Source organism: Pezoporus flaviventris, unplaced genomic scaffold (assembly GCF_033815535.1).
Source record: "Pezoporus flaviventris isolate CSIRO_AGI_PZ_B2104156 unplaced genomic scaffold, CSIRO_AGI_Pfla_v1 ptg000002l, whole genome shotgun sequence".
In the NCBI taxonomy this organism is placed as follows: domain Eukaryota; kingdom Metazoa; phylum Chordata; class Aves; order Psittaciformes; family Psittacidae; genus Pezoporus; species Pezoporus flaviventris.
Window position 1 is genome coordinate 24,309,391 of NW_026892550.1, and position 14,751 is coordinate 24,324,141.

Consider the following 14,751-nt stretch of genomic DNA (forward strand, 5'->3'; position numbering starts at 1 on the left):
AACCCACAGACCTTGGGTGTCACTGTCATTTGACAAGTGTTGGTGTACTCCCAGCAATAGAATCATAGAATAGTTAGGGTTGGAAAGGACCTTAAGATCATCTAGTTCCAACCCCCCTGCCATGGGCAGGGACACCTCATACTAAACCATGTCACCCAAGGCTCTGTCCAACCTGGCCTTGAACACTGCCAGGGATGGAGCATTCACAACTTCCCTGGGCAAACCATTCCAGTGCCTCACCACCCTAACAGGAAAGAATTTCCTCCTTATATCCAATCTAAACTTCCCCTGTTTAAGTTTTAACCCATTAGCCCTTGTCCTATCACTACAGTCCCTAATGAAGAGTCCCTCCCCAGCATCCCTGTAGCCCCCCTTCAGATACTGGAAGGCTGCTATGAGGTCTCCATGCAGCCTTCTCTTCTCCAGGCTGAACAGCCCCAACTTTCTCAGCCTATCTTCATATAGGAGGTGCTCCAGTCCTCTGATCATCCTCGTGGCCCTTCTCTGGACTTGTTCCTACAGATCCGTGTCCTTTTTATGTTGAGGACACCAGAACTGAAGATCTGAACTGCTGCTTGTCACTCTGACCTGAAGCTGTAGAACAGTTTTTCACATCAAATAAACCAGGTCTCTGCTGTACTGCATGAATGGCACCACACTGCAAACTCATTCTGTTTCATTCTGGCCTTCCACAACTAGCAAAAATGAAAAATGCAGTGGCATTTGCATTTGACAAGAATGGTGGTAAGTGTGCTCTAAGGGCTTCCAGAAGTCCCCAAGTTTTTCTTTCCTATCCTTTCCTGCCCCAGCTTCAGTAGCCATGGTGGGGATGGGATCAGGGAATTTATCTACATCCAAAACCACCACACCAAAATAGTAATGGGCAGGGTTCATTTCTAAACTAGATCAATTCCCGCCACTTCTTATTTATTCAAATGTGTGCTGGCACACAGGAAGGGATGGAAGTAGTAGCTGCCTTGGACTTCAGTGAGGTGAAAGCCTTCTGAAACTTCAGTCCCAGACAGAGGTTTTATTGCCATAAGTGTTACAGAAAACCAATTTGTGGGACTGCTTAATTTAAAATGTCATTTGCAATAACATACTTTCCCAGAATTTCAGTATATTGGTGCCAATCTCAACTTTCTACACTAAGCTACTCAGTTCTCCAAATAATTACTATTTTTATAGTCTCCCTAGTTACATATTTTGTAGGAAAGAGAACCTGGACTTCCATATCCCAATCAGTCCTCACGAGTATTATTCACATGCCTTCAAACTGACAATTTTCTCTTGCTTGATTTTTTTTCATTTCCCATAAAATGCCTACACATACTAAAACGTGAATTCCCACGAAACTGGCAATGGCACTGGATTTGTGGGTTTCTAATCAGATTAATCATTTTAAATTGGAAACTCAGTTATCTAATTGGTTATGGTAATAGTAGGATAAAAATAAAATAGGGTCCTTTATTATCACCACTCTAAAAATACCATGGATTCTGGTGTAAGGATTTAGAGTCAATGATCATGAACATGCATCTAAAGGCAAACTGATTCCCCTCAAAAGCCAAAAGCAAGCTTTCCACAGAAAATTTGCATCAGTGTTGTAAATTCATCAACTATGTTAGACTGACATGTAAGCAGCTTAATACTTAAATTATGCAGCTCATGAGAATTCACATGGGGAAGCTTTTTCTCAAGCTGCCTTTTGTAGAAATATCCAGATGCAAAGCAATTATTTACAGCATGCTTGGTTTGCAATGACCATGAGATGACAGAGTTCAGGATCTGGAGGACAGCTAGAAAGGTGAGCAGCAGAGTTAGAACTCTGGGCTTTAGGACAGTAGAATTTAGTGGAAAGGACCTGGGGTGCTGATTGACAGATGATTGAATATGAAGCAGCAGTGTACCCAGGTGGCTAAGGCAGCCAGCAGCATCCTGGCTTATATCAGGAATAGTGCGGCCAGCAGGGCCAGGGCAGTGATCATCCCCCTGTACTCGACACTGGTGAGGCCACATCTCAAATAACTGTGTTTAGTTCTGGACCCCTCACTGCAAGAAAGACACTGAGGTGCTGCAGCAGATTGGTTAAGCAGCAGCTGAATTCAAGCCACCATGTGCACTCTCGTCGTATTTAAATTTCATGCTAACCTACACTGGCAAGAGTGTGGTCAGCACAGAGGGAAGTTACTGACCTCATATTCTGTAATGGTATGGCTGCACTTAAAACAGTGTCCTGCATTTCTTTCCTCCCCCTCTTCAAGAGAGATACTGAGAAATTGGAAATGGTCCAGTGGAGAGTTATCAACAAGTCCAGGGCTTAAAGCATGTAACCTATAAGGAGAGACAAGGGAACTTGCTTTGCTTAGCCTGGCAAAGAGAAGAGGCAAGAGAAAACCCCACTGTAGCCTACAGCTGCCTGAAGGGAAGATGGCAGTCAGACCACTCTCAGTAGTGGCAGATGATACAATGAAAGCTAACAACTACTAATTGCACCTTCGGAGGTTCAGGGTGGATGCCAAGACAGACTTTTTCGACAGAAAGGCAGTGCAACACCAGAAGAGGCTGACCATAATGGCTGTGGAATTCCCATCCTTGAGGGTCTTTCAAGGTTTGCCAGAGAGAGTGGTGTCTGACTCAAGACAGGATTGGTGACAGTCCTGCTTCAAACAGGAAACTGGGTTGGAAATTCCCGGAAGACCTTCCAATCCGCATGTCAGTAGTTTTATCACACTATGCAATGTCACTAATGCCCTTAGTGTTATTAGCTCCAAGTGCAAAATAATTCCAGTTTGTGAGTTATTATAAAGCAGAAATACCATGATTCTCCTCTATCCCCAGTTTCCAGATACAGCACAAAACCTTAACCTCCTTCACCTCAAAGTACCAGGGAGACAGCTTGGCCTTATGATTTATGGGTTAGAATTATGTAAAGCAATCAACAAAAATGCCAATATGGTAACAATATCTCCAGCCATGTAGCAGTCTTCATTATCATCACCATTTTACACAATGCAATTCAAGCATAAGCGTCATGAACAATGAAACAAAGTAGTCCTGAGCAATTCAGGAAAAAAAAAAAAAAACAAAACCAACACAAAAACACAAACACCACCCAAAACATCCAAACAAAAAAAACCCAAACATGAAACAGTAGTTACATGCAAAGAAAAAAGCAAAAAATAAAAATACCAAATCACAAACAAACAAAAAGTTAAGAAACCCCCAGTGAGGTATATACCAGTCTAAAGATCTGGCAGCTAAGTTATTACTATTTCTATTCCAGGGAGAACCAGTGACTCACTGCACGTCACTTTGACCTCCATTTGCTTCTCTCGAAACTAAAGAAAATTGATGCAGTATAGTGACAACTGAGAACTAGGCAGAAGGAATCAAATAGACCTCAATCATCAGACTCACAGAAATAGAACTAACTCCTACCTAATCTTTAGTAAATTGTTAAAAAATATATTACATATATATGTATGTTAAGGCATGAAAAAATAATAAAAATTAGTAATTACAGTTAACCCCACCTCATATGAAGATATCCCCCCTGCATTTTTGAGCATCTTCTGGAACAGAGACTGGCCATAGCTTGCCATCTGATTTCTGACTCATAAGGTTTGCTTAACATAAGTGCCTGCACAACACATAATTAAGGGTTGTGGGCCTTTTAATGTACATGCTCAGCTAGCTTGTCCTGCAAATCCATTTTTATACTGCTGACATTCTTGTGCTGGTGTTCTCTTCAACTTTATGCCCAGTGCTTATTAGATTCCTGGTACTGTTATCACTTACGCAATAGCATTCAAGACAAAATGCAGCAAACTTACAGACTCACAGAATCAACCAGGTCAGAAAAGACCTTTAAGATCATCCAGTCCAACTATTCCCCCAGTACTGCCAAGACCACCACTAACCCATGGCACTGAGGGCCTTGTCTACATGGTGTGTGAACACTTGCAGGGATGATGACTCCAGCACTGCCCTGGCCAGCCTGTTCCAATGTCTGAGCACCCTCTGGGGAAGGAATTGTTCCTCATCTCCATCTAAACCTCCTCTAGTACAGCTTGAGGCCGTTTCCTCTTGTCCTCTCCCTTGTTCCTTGGGAGCAGAGACCAGCCCCCTCCTGGATCCATCCTCCTGTCAGGCAGTTGTAGGGAGTGATAAGTTTCCCCCAGAGCCTTCTCCAGAATAACCCCCCCAGGTCCAACTTCTTCCATCTGCTCCTAAGCTAGCAATTGGTTCAGCTTCACCTGCAGCTCTGTTCACTGACACCATGAGGAATTCTTCTGAGATCTTAGCACTGTGTTGTTCTCCTTAGACATTCAGTGCACCTCATAATGATCTCAAAGTTTACCCCTGCTGAACTAGCTGAGAATTACAAAGTTCAAAAAAAGAAATAATCAAGTGCTTCAGAAACAACCATTATCAGCAAAAAAGGCTGCTTTCCAATTACCTTGCTTATAGGTTGCAAGGGAAGCATGGTTTATTTAATTCTCTGCTCTTCCACAATGTTTTGCCTTCACAGGATCTTTCAAGTGCTGCATCCTTCCAGTGTATCTTTTCTCTTAGTTTGCTTTACTTCTTACATCGCATTCAATATGGTGGACTCTCAGATCTGATCTGCGTCCACCTCATTAGGATTGAGTCCTCTAGTCAGGGAGGAGCCATCTCCATGTAGCCCATGCAAGAACCTGGGAAGTAGTTTCCTCCCAAATGCCCAGTGCCAGTCCTGTGTTTCCAGTCCAAGATGGTTGAAGTGTTTTGAAACATAAGTTAAAGCCTGAAGTTTCTTTCCCTTGGAGTGCTTGCTCCACATGCTTTACAGAGAGCATGAGAACAGCACTAATTGGGCACAATATCACAGTGCTTAAGTGTCATCCCACCATTCCCTTTCAGACCTGCATGTTATCAGACAAGTTTCTTGCACGACTCGCAAGAGGAGAAACCTAGAACATCCTTGACTTTAGCACAAAGCAGCATATAATACCTAGAATACCTTTGCACTGTAGCTGCTAATACCTGGACATGAACACTAACTGGAGTCCTCAGATACAGACAGGTATGGACCACCTGGACAACTTGGGTTTGGCTGGGTTTTTTGTCAAAAACTTGCTTTCAGCTGCTTCACAGAATTGTCTAAAGAGAAAACATATTTGTCTCATTGCTGTCTACATTTGCTCTTAAAATATGTATCTAGACACGGATTAACGTATGTTAGTCTGTGGGCTACTTGCCAGTGAGAAGCTTTTCTGTTCCTTTGTTTTCCCTTCAGTTACTCTTTAATCAACCCCACGTACTCTTACTGGAGGCAAAATATAAAAGATGCTTACTTACTGCCTGTAAAAAATATACACACATTGACCACAGTTACCCTACATACCAGTACATTTGTATTTGTTTACTCCAACATTCCTTACAATGTCATCTTAAACGTGCGCCATATTTTTCCTGTTCTCCACTCCTCCCCTCAAGCATCTTTATGGCAGTATTACCATCTATACCAAAAAGATAACCAGCTTCAAAAGGAAAACAGAATAGCATGGGAAGGAATAGTTGTCATTCTTGTTTCCTACAGATACAAAAAGCAGTTCATAGATCTTTCATGCAATATGAATCATACCATGGACATGTTCTGATTCTTACGTTGGCAATTAGCATAGCGCTTACACCAGACAATAGTATTAACTTGCACTGTGAGCAATGTTACACTGGTGTATCCCATTGCTACCTCAGACTGGGGGTTATGTGGCTGGAATTTTTGAGTGCAGCTGGAAATGCTATGGTGGTTTTCAAGCTTTCTTAAAGGAGCTTCTAGCATGCAGTGAGAGTAACAACAACATATCCATAAGGCTACCTTACCTGCTACCTTACTTTCCTGCTAAGTAAAGTAAGACCACTCCTAATCAAAGCAATCCATGCTAGTATTTAGTATGTTAGTATTTACCAGTATCATCTCTTCCTATACAAAGGACAAGTGGCACATTGAGGCCTCACAGGTTAGCAAGGCTCAAATGAGAGGGCAAAAAAAGCAGAGGGCAACACAATGCAATATTGATCCAAAGCTCAGAAGTCCTTACTCTTCTTTTCCCAAAGAGGCAAGGTTAAGGATAAAACACAAGATAAAACTGGGATTTTGCCCACCTCTGTGTTAAAGAACACCGAGTCAATGAAACAAAATTATTGTAACCCATTTAAGTGTCAGAAGCAGTAATAAATACTTCTTCTAAACATAATTACTAAAACACCGAACAAGATGCAACAGAATACATAGTTTGCTGTTGTAACTGAGAAATATTTTGCCTTTTGGTTTGTTTTTTCAGTAACGATTGAAGACACTGGATGTAATTCTAATCCATTGCAGTTAAGGGGACTTCTGCCTTGACTGCAAAGAGTAATATTAGATCCCAATACAGTAATGATGAGTGCCTTCATTATAATGAGTCTAATCTTGTTTCTGGCTGTGCTTTGAGCAATAAAGAGTGTCATCAATACAGCTATGCAGGCTTCTGCCAGATCTCTGCTTCTTTCTGTAAGACACAACTGTGATGCCACATAATTGTGAATTTGTAAATGCCAGCAAAGTTTATGAAACATTTCTCTAGAGAATTGTCAGCACATTTCAAAAACAGAAATGCAAGGCACTTCAATAGCAACTACAGCCACCAACTGGATCAAACAAAATAATATCTTGCATAACTTTTTGTCCTACAGAAATCTCACATCTACAAATTATTTGCAATTTATTGACAGAAAAGATGATTTCTGCAAACTGAAGCTTGCTGTGGGAAAATTTTGTTCCCCCTGACAGAAGTGTAGTTCATGAGAACCACAGCCTCCTCTGAATCAGGCCAGTGCACTGAATAATTTGAGTCCCTCCACCCGCCACTATTACGCACAGAAGAGGGGAACTGGAGAGCATATGCTGCATCAGTCTTCATGAAAAACAAAACCAAAATGAGCACTGAGCTATATCCATAGAAAGGAAGGCAAATACAGTTCATCCACTAGTATGAACGTCGCTAACTCCCTGGCTTCCTTGCCTGGCTGGACCGCAGACTTAGTAAAGAGATGTAGCTGCCCTGACATTTTTATAGAAGAGCATAAACAGAACCACTATTTTCTTCCTCCTTAACTTCAGTTACAATATTTTCTCCTAATTTCTGTGTAGTATCTCAAATTCAGCATCAACTGTGTATTTGAAATTACAAAGGATTAAAAAAAAGCAAAAAAAAAGCAAACAAAAGTACCCAAAACTGAACCAAAACCCAACAACAAAACCCATGAAAAACAAAATCCCACAAGCAACTAATAAAGAACCCAATACACACCAAAAAACACAATCTCACACTCAAAAAAAAAAAAAAAAAACCAAAAAAACCCCCCAACAAATCACCAATTGTATTCTCTTATCCTAAAATTACTCTTTTGCAGGTGAGGGTACAGATCTTCCCAAGAAGTAACAAAGATAGGACAGCTAACTTGCCAAACAAATGCTAACAGCTTCTTCCGATGGATTAGCATGCTTACAACATATGAAGAGGCATTCATTGTTACAATTTCCAAATTCAGCACTTACCATTTTCTCAAAACTCTGCTCTTCCTGTTCTTGTTAGTATCAGATAAACTCAGAAAATAATGTTGGCCAATTAATAACAGCTTGCAGTCACAGCAGGATTTATATGTATTGCTGTTCTACATTTATGTCCTTATTACAGTTGATATTAATATTCGCTCCATATTTAATTTTAAATTGCAATTTCAGTTATGTTTGTCTTGATTCAGTTATACTCTATTTGAATTGCAGTGTATCTCATTTTCTGCAGCGCTGCCAGATACTTGATTATTGGATGGTTCCCAAGGATAGAATTTTAATTTAAGATCTTTTGGGTATACAGTATGCATCCCACAACTGTCAATATACACTGTTGTCTATTAGAAGTATGCTATGCTTCACCTGTTTGTTTTGCTGCAGTGCCTTCATGCACAAACTCATCTAGAGATCTAATATTTGACAATGAGTTGACCTAGAACAGCTAAATAGTCACAAAATACTCTTCCATTTACTAATTTGCTAAGAACTGCATACATAGGGTTAATTTTTAGGTGGTAAGACTTTTGGAGTGTGCTTTGACATTTGGTTATTACTTAAATACATCACAATGTGCTAAACTGTTTTCAGTACATGCAATGGCAGCAGAACTTAGATTGAGGCCACCCTGGAAAGAAGGAAAACACAGAAGGCCTTTTAGATCAGAGTTGAACATTGCAAGTTAAAATACTGACTGTTTTCCTCTTAAAACATATATGTCTAGAATTGCAACCACTAGTGCAGTAGATATGTAAACTCATATTTTATTCCACCAGAGTCTATAGTTCAACAGATAAGCATGGTGAACTACCAGTTCTGTGTATCCTAGAAGGTAGAAGGTTAGATTATAATATGACAAAGTATTCCTCTTTATATTCTGCTGTGCTGAACTTGTAAACCACACAGTGGAAATTACCAGTGAGTCCAAATTATCTTGCTTTTCTAATGCATCTCTACAGGCTTCAGAGAGCTACAGAGGTTTTGGTGAAAGGTGGGGGGCGGAGTGGGGAGAACCCTTTAGTGCCCTCACATCATCTATACATGTTGCACAAAAAAGATTAGGGAACAAAATAATTGAAATAAAAATGAAATTTAGTATTGTATGGGAACTCTCCAGTCTATTAGTTACTGGAACTATAAATTGTTCTAACTAAATACAATGTGCATCAGTGATCCATTCATTTATTTTTTTTACTACAAGAAATTTATGTTACTCAAGTGAACTGTGAAGCTTGATACCAATATTTATGAGACTGCTTAAATTCAGATTAAGAAATAATTTGCCATGTTGAGGAATAATAAGCTAGCTTCTCTTACTCACATTTTCACAGAATCTCTCTTCCCTAGGACTAATGTGTATTAGTCTTCACAACCTAATGCACCATATTACAACACTGGTACACAGATTGGCTTATATATTGTAGAATACATGCTCACTTAAACATTTCCAGTTTGATACAAAGAAATAAGAAATTTGCACAATTACTAAGAAGGGGAAAAAAAATCTCATGCTAACAAATCAGAATTCACCACATTAAAAAAAAAGAAACAGAAAAAAAATCATATACACAAACCCAACTTTATCAGTGGTGCTCAGACATTTAACACTAGGAAGGCTGACAACACTCTGGAAAACCAGGGAGGCACTTGTAGAAAACCTAGACAGCTCAATTAAATCTACTGAAATATCATGATTTGTCAGCAGCATTACAGCTTTTTCTTTTATCATAGGAAGTACAGATCAGCAAAAAATATTCAGTGTGCTTCTAAAAGAAAGTGAAATATTTTTCAAACAGTGAATTTAAAAGAACAGTTACCTGCAGAAACAGATTCTCTTTTTTAATTTTACACTGCGCCCTAATCGTTTAAGCTCATGATTAGAAATTCTTAAGTACAAAAGTTAAACAGTCTGATTTTTTTTTTCATATCTAGACTAATGCTTGAGACCTTGGGAAGCTGCCATAAAAAACTAAAAATATTCTGTAGCCAATAACTACTATAGATATGAAAGATTATTCATACACTCTAGAGCTTGAAACTACAAAATCCCCAGCAAATTTTACAAGATTGAAGGCAAGTAGTCATTAAATCTTCATTTCACTCACACCCCTGTAAAATATAAACAATATAGAACCCTCCAATATGAGACTAGCCATATGGTTTGCTGGCATCTCATTCTTCACTGATGAAATGTAAGAAAGGTAAGGCTGTACTCCTTTAAAAAAATTCTAAAAATGTGTAACTATATAATTTGGATTATTATAGCTTAGATACATTTGTTTTTCATTAAAATAACCTTTAACTATGCTTTTTAAAATAAGAATTTACAGCAACAGGGACTCTCATAATTATGACATACTCTTCATTTGCCTCATTAAAATATTGGATGAGTAACTCCCCCATGTTCTGGGGAATGGGAGAAAATAGATCATTTTCTGAGTTAAGAAACACTAAGATTCCTTTAGAATAAAGCCCAGTTTTTTTCTCCCCATCACACTTGTTGGTTTGCCACGTATTTCTACATGCTATAGCACAATTGCAAGGAAGGAGATCTCTGTACCGTAGCATTACCAACAGCAGTGTTCTGTATATAACACAACTGGATGAAGTAAAATTTCTTGTGCAAACTACAATGCTAAAAATAGCAACTCATTTTTTTCTAGTAGCCATACCCAACAGACAGGATTTCATTTTCTTTCACTTGATCATATCCTCTAAGATCTCCTGTAGCTTTTCTTGCCTAATCTTTAAGAACCATCACATAGGCACCGCTCTCAATTGTTAGCTTTTTGCTGGGACAGCATGACAGTTCTACAAAAGCAGTTTTAAGACCTAGTGAAAATACAAAAGAAAGCAGGAAGGAAAAAAGATAATTATATATATATATAATTATAATTATATATAATTGGAATTTCTATTCCATCTGTGCAGCAGACAGCATAGGCTCTGCTGAATCAGGTGGATGACATAGAGGACACCAAGTAAAGCACTGAGGATTTAACTTGTATGAGCCATGTATGAAAGCTTTTCTATCTGAAGTTGCTTGAAATAAATCAAGCTAGGAAATAGATACAACATATGAAAACTTCACCAGAACAGTGTTGGTTTGGTTTTATTTTTTATTTTTTCCTCATTCAAATCCCATCTGGTCTCTGTATATGTGTAAGAGGAATAAAGGACAGGGATTTAATTTCTAAGTGCCTGCTTCTAACCCAGCTCTATTCAAACTGTACATTCAAAGGCTTGCCTCCTTGGGTTCATGATTCTCCATACTGCTATTTAAATTATAAATCACCTATTCAGCAGAGCACAGAATATACCCCACTGCAACACTTTGAAGTTCCATATTTCACCAGCACATGGTCTGAGAAGCAAAAGAAGCTGAACTGATCTCTTCCTAGTTACTTGGGTCAGGAAAAAAACACCAACAAAACTTATGCCTTTGGCATGCCACCTCTTGGCTCTGTTGTTTGTAACCATCTTCTTTCAGGCCTGGAAAATATGAAAACCTTGCAAATCACTTCTCACAATGGACATAATTGTCCTACTGTATATGACCACCGATCAAGTAATGGAATTTCCTCCATACAAAACAACCACCGCAGGTCCAGTATTTTCGTTAACTTCTTTTACCAATAACTGTATAGCTTATAACTCTGCCAGATGCAACATTTCAGACAGAAAGTCTTTTTGAAAGGTAACAACTCTGCTTTGATTTCATGGGAACGATTAAGTCTTAAGAGGCCACTGAAGATGAAGAGAGCAAATCACATAAGGCAGCTTTTATGCTCTCTATTTCTTCACAAATTACAGTCCAGGCTAGGATTTTTGAGGATGACTGATGCAAGGCTTTCTCTCACATAAAAGAAATTCTTAACCTAACTAATATTTTGAATAATATCTATAATTTTGCTGCACTTACACTTTAAAAAATGTGTGACAAAATGACCTGCCACTTGAAAAGAAGGCCATGGGAGGACATGAGGAAGAGAAAACTAATAGTCTGCGTACATTCCAATCATCTTTTAAAAAGTCCATCAGCTACAAGTACATGGGCTTTTCCACTTAAAAAAAAACTGACTACCTTTAGAAATTACCGAATTCCCAGAAAGACAGACGTAAGAGAGTAAATCAGGCCAGAAGCCTTTTAGAAAAATTTCTTTTCAGACTAAGCAAAAGCTGAAGGACTGCACAAATTACATTTTACCTGAGTTACAGAGTGATAATCAAGAGAAGAGGTTCATTTTCTATGTGTAACATCTGATTGCTAAGGACAGAGACCACCATGTTCCCCAGGCTCAGGTGAAATGTGCCTGACTATTTAAGGTCATTACATCTGGCAACTCCAGAAGATGCAGAATGGGAAGTTGTCTGTTATACATTCTGAGGTCTGATTTGCTCTGTCTCAGGACGCTGCTGGCCTTTCTGGATTGTGTGGGGAAACTTTCAGAATGAAGAGAGGAAACATCAAAAGAAAGTCCTCAGTGCATGCAGTGGTATTTGGCAGATGTCAAATAAACCCTACTTTTTTCAAATAAAATTAAAAACCAGACACCCACAATGATGCAAATGTGATCCACAGACTGGAGACCCAAATGCACCATATACTCCCTCTGGCTCAAGAGGTTTTGAAAGCCTGTAGCAGTCTCCGATTGGCAGTAGTGCGAAGTTTGACATTAACATGAAGAGGCCAAGGCTACAGTCATGGTTAATGACAACAATCTTAATGACCTTTAAACTTCCTGTTGCTACTGATACTTAGTTACCAAGTGTTACCTAAACATAAACTTCTGTTAAGCTAATCAGTATGCAAAATACAAAAAGTCGCTCTTATTTCTTCCTCAGGACTACACCCTGACTATGTACTTCCAGCAGTCCTGGAGGGATAAAAGACTCTCTTACTCTGGAATACCTTTGAACCTAACTCTGGACAACAGAGTGGCTGACCAGCTCTGGGTGCCGGACACGTATTTCCAAAACGACAAGAAGTCATTTGTCCATGGGGTGACGGTGAAAAACCGAATGATTCGACTCCATCCAGATGGAACAGTCCTTTATGGCCTACGGTACGTTGGGTTTTTTAACCAGCTATGTGGCTGTCCTGGCAGAATGCAAGTTGTTGTTGGTAAGTGCAGGTAGTACCAATGCTGCTCTCTTCTCCTTTTTCCTGGTTTCTGAGTGCAGCTTAATGAGTTGGCACATAGTCTATCCAGACTTCCACAACACACTCAAGAATTTTCCTCAGGGCATCAAAACTACCTTTGGCAACTAGCAAAGCCCAATGCTCTGTCTCTTTCAGTTCTTTTGAGCATGTTAACACTACTGATGAGTTCTTTGTTTTGGTTCTTACCTAGTAATTGATCACAGCCTAGAGAAACATTCCTTCCTTCTGAATTTCTACAGCAGTTCTTTAGAACAATGTAAAATGTAAAACTGGGAGTCATCTGAAGAAATGTGACCAACATTTGGTAGGGAGTAAAAAGAAGGCATTTGTAAGTTTACATGAATTATTTAAAGTTTATCTATATGCCTCGGTACAGGTTCTTTAATCTGCCTTGGTTTATCACTGCCTCTTCATGCCACAACTGCTTCTTCATACAGTGCAACCTATATTCACCCGTGTAGATAAAAATATATTCTAAAATCTGAACAGGCACAATCTAATGATAAGGTCCAGAAATGTAAAATTAAAACTAAACCAATTTATTTGTTATGTTGAGATTGCTGCCGAGCTTTGCATTATTTTTTAAAAAGTTAAGGTAGTTTTGCTTAGGGAAAAAAAGAAAAAAAGTCATAAAAACCCAACTGCCTGAAACAACCTTTGATCACTGTCAACAATGAAAATAATGTGCAGAGAACATAAACCTGAATGCAAACTTCAGTTAAACAGAAGAAAGAAAAAGTAATAAAGCAGAAAACCTAACTGAAATACTCCAAAATCACACCTAAGATAGGGTTGGAAAAAAACCAAACTGCTGCAGCAGTTCAAAAGGAAAATAAAGTTTGGAGAAAGATAACTCGGAGCTTGCTGAAAATAGAACTTTGAAATGACCTCTTGGCCTATAAAAATATAACCTTTATAACACAACACTATCCATGCACTCAAAGCCTTCCAACCCATAAATTCAAGCTTGACAAGACAGAAAAAATAATATAAAAATTATTATTTTGGTTCATCATGCTTTCCTTTGAACTTGTTAGATTCACTGGTAGTGCATCAATTGCCACCAGTGATCACACAGGCATTTTGATAGAGCCAGATATGTACTGGTGCAGAAAACCGGCTACTTCAGTTGTGAAAAATAAAACTAAGAACCCATGAGGAAATAGCTGATAGACTACAGGTTGTCATTATCATCTGCTAGAAAGAGCATTTGAAAAATACGTCTTTCCCGTTGCCTTCAGACCTCCTACAGTTCCTTTCAATCAAACTGACTCCTGAAAATCAACTTCACAGAGCAGTTATCATTAGAGGATTTTGGGGCATGAAAAGTTTTAGAACTTAAAAAAAAATTTATTTTTTTATTTTTTCTTGATGCCAGGAACAAAATTTATTTACATTCCAGGATTTGCATAGTGGCAACAATGTGCATTAGAGCCAAGTAGTGCAACACAATCAGTTGTAAACAATATAAACTACATCTAGAAATGTACATTACACAACTGCTTCCACACACATGCCATACATCTGTTATTAATAATGGTCTTTGAAAAAATAGCAAAAGAAGCTGGGACACACCTGGTGAATCTGCTGCAGGTCCTCTCATGTGCTTCATCAACAAAGCACCAGCCTGCCTGGGAAGCTGTGACCTTGCCCAAGTATAATGCCTTTGCTCTTCCTCTCAGAGGTGGTCAGGCAAACCTCCAATGCAACAGAAAAGATGATCATCTTCACATAACGAGGTTGCTAGTTCATATGATTAAATAACCTTTCACACTTGAATTGGATAAGCAGCAGCCATGCAACTGCAACAGCTGCAGCTCTTCAACTTAATACCCCATCCAATACCTCGCTGCTTTCAGTAGGAAAACCAAACAAAACCAAAACCCAAACAAAAAAAAACCCACACTAAAATAAAGTGCAATCTATATTCCACACACTTGGAGTCTAGTACTGCAGTGGCGAAGCTAACAAACAAGCAGAAGAAAGAATG

At 38.9% G+C, this 14,751-nt stretch overlaps 1 protein-coding gene across 3 annotated transcripts in view; it reads left to right on the forward strand.

Moving 5' to 3' along the window:
• Positions 1–14,751, forward strand: part of GABRB1 (gamma-aminobutyric acid type A receptor subunit beta1) — a 125,364-nt gene that overhangs the window by 53,767 nt on the left and 56,846 nt on the right. For all 3 annotated transcript variants that reach the window (XM_061471930.1, XM_061471915.1, XM_061471923.1), the window contains exon 4: positions 12,443–12,663. In XM_061471930.1, the coding sequence (XP_061327914.1) occupies positions 12,443–12,663 (221 nt within the window). The remainder of the gene's footprint in view (positions 1–12,442; positions 12,664–14,751) is intronic.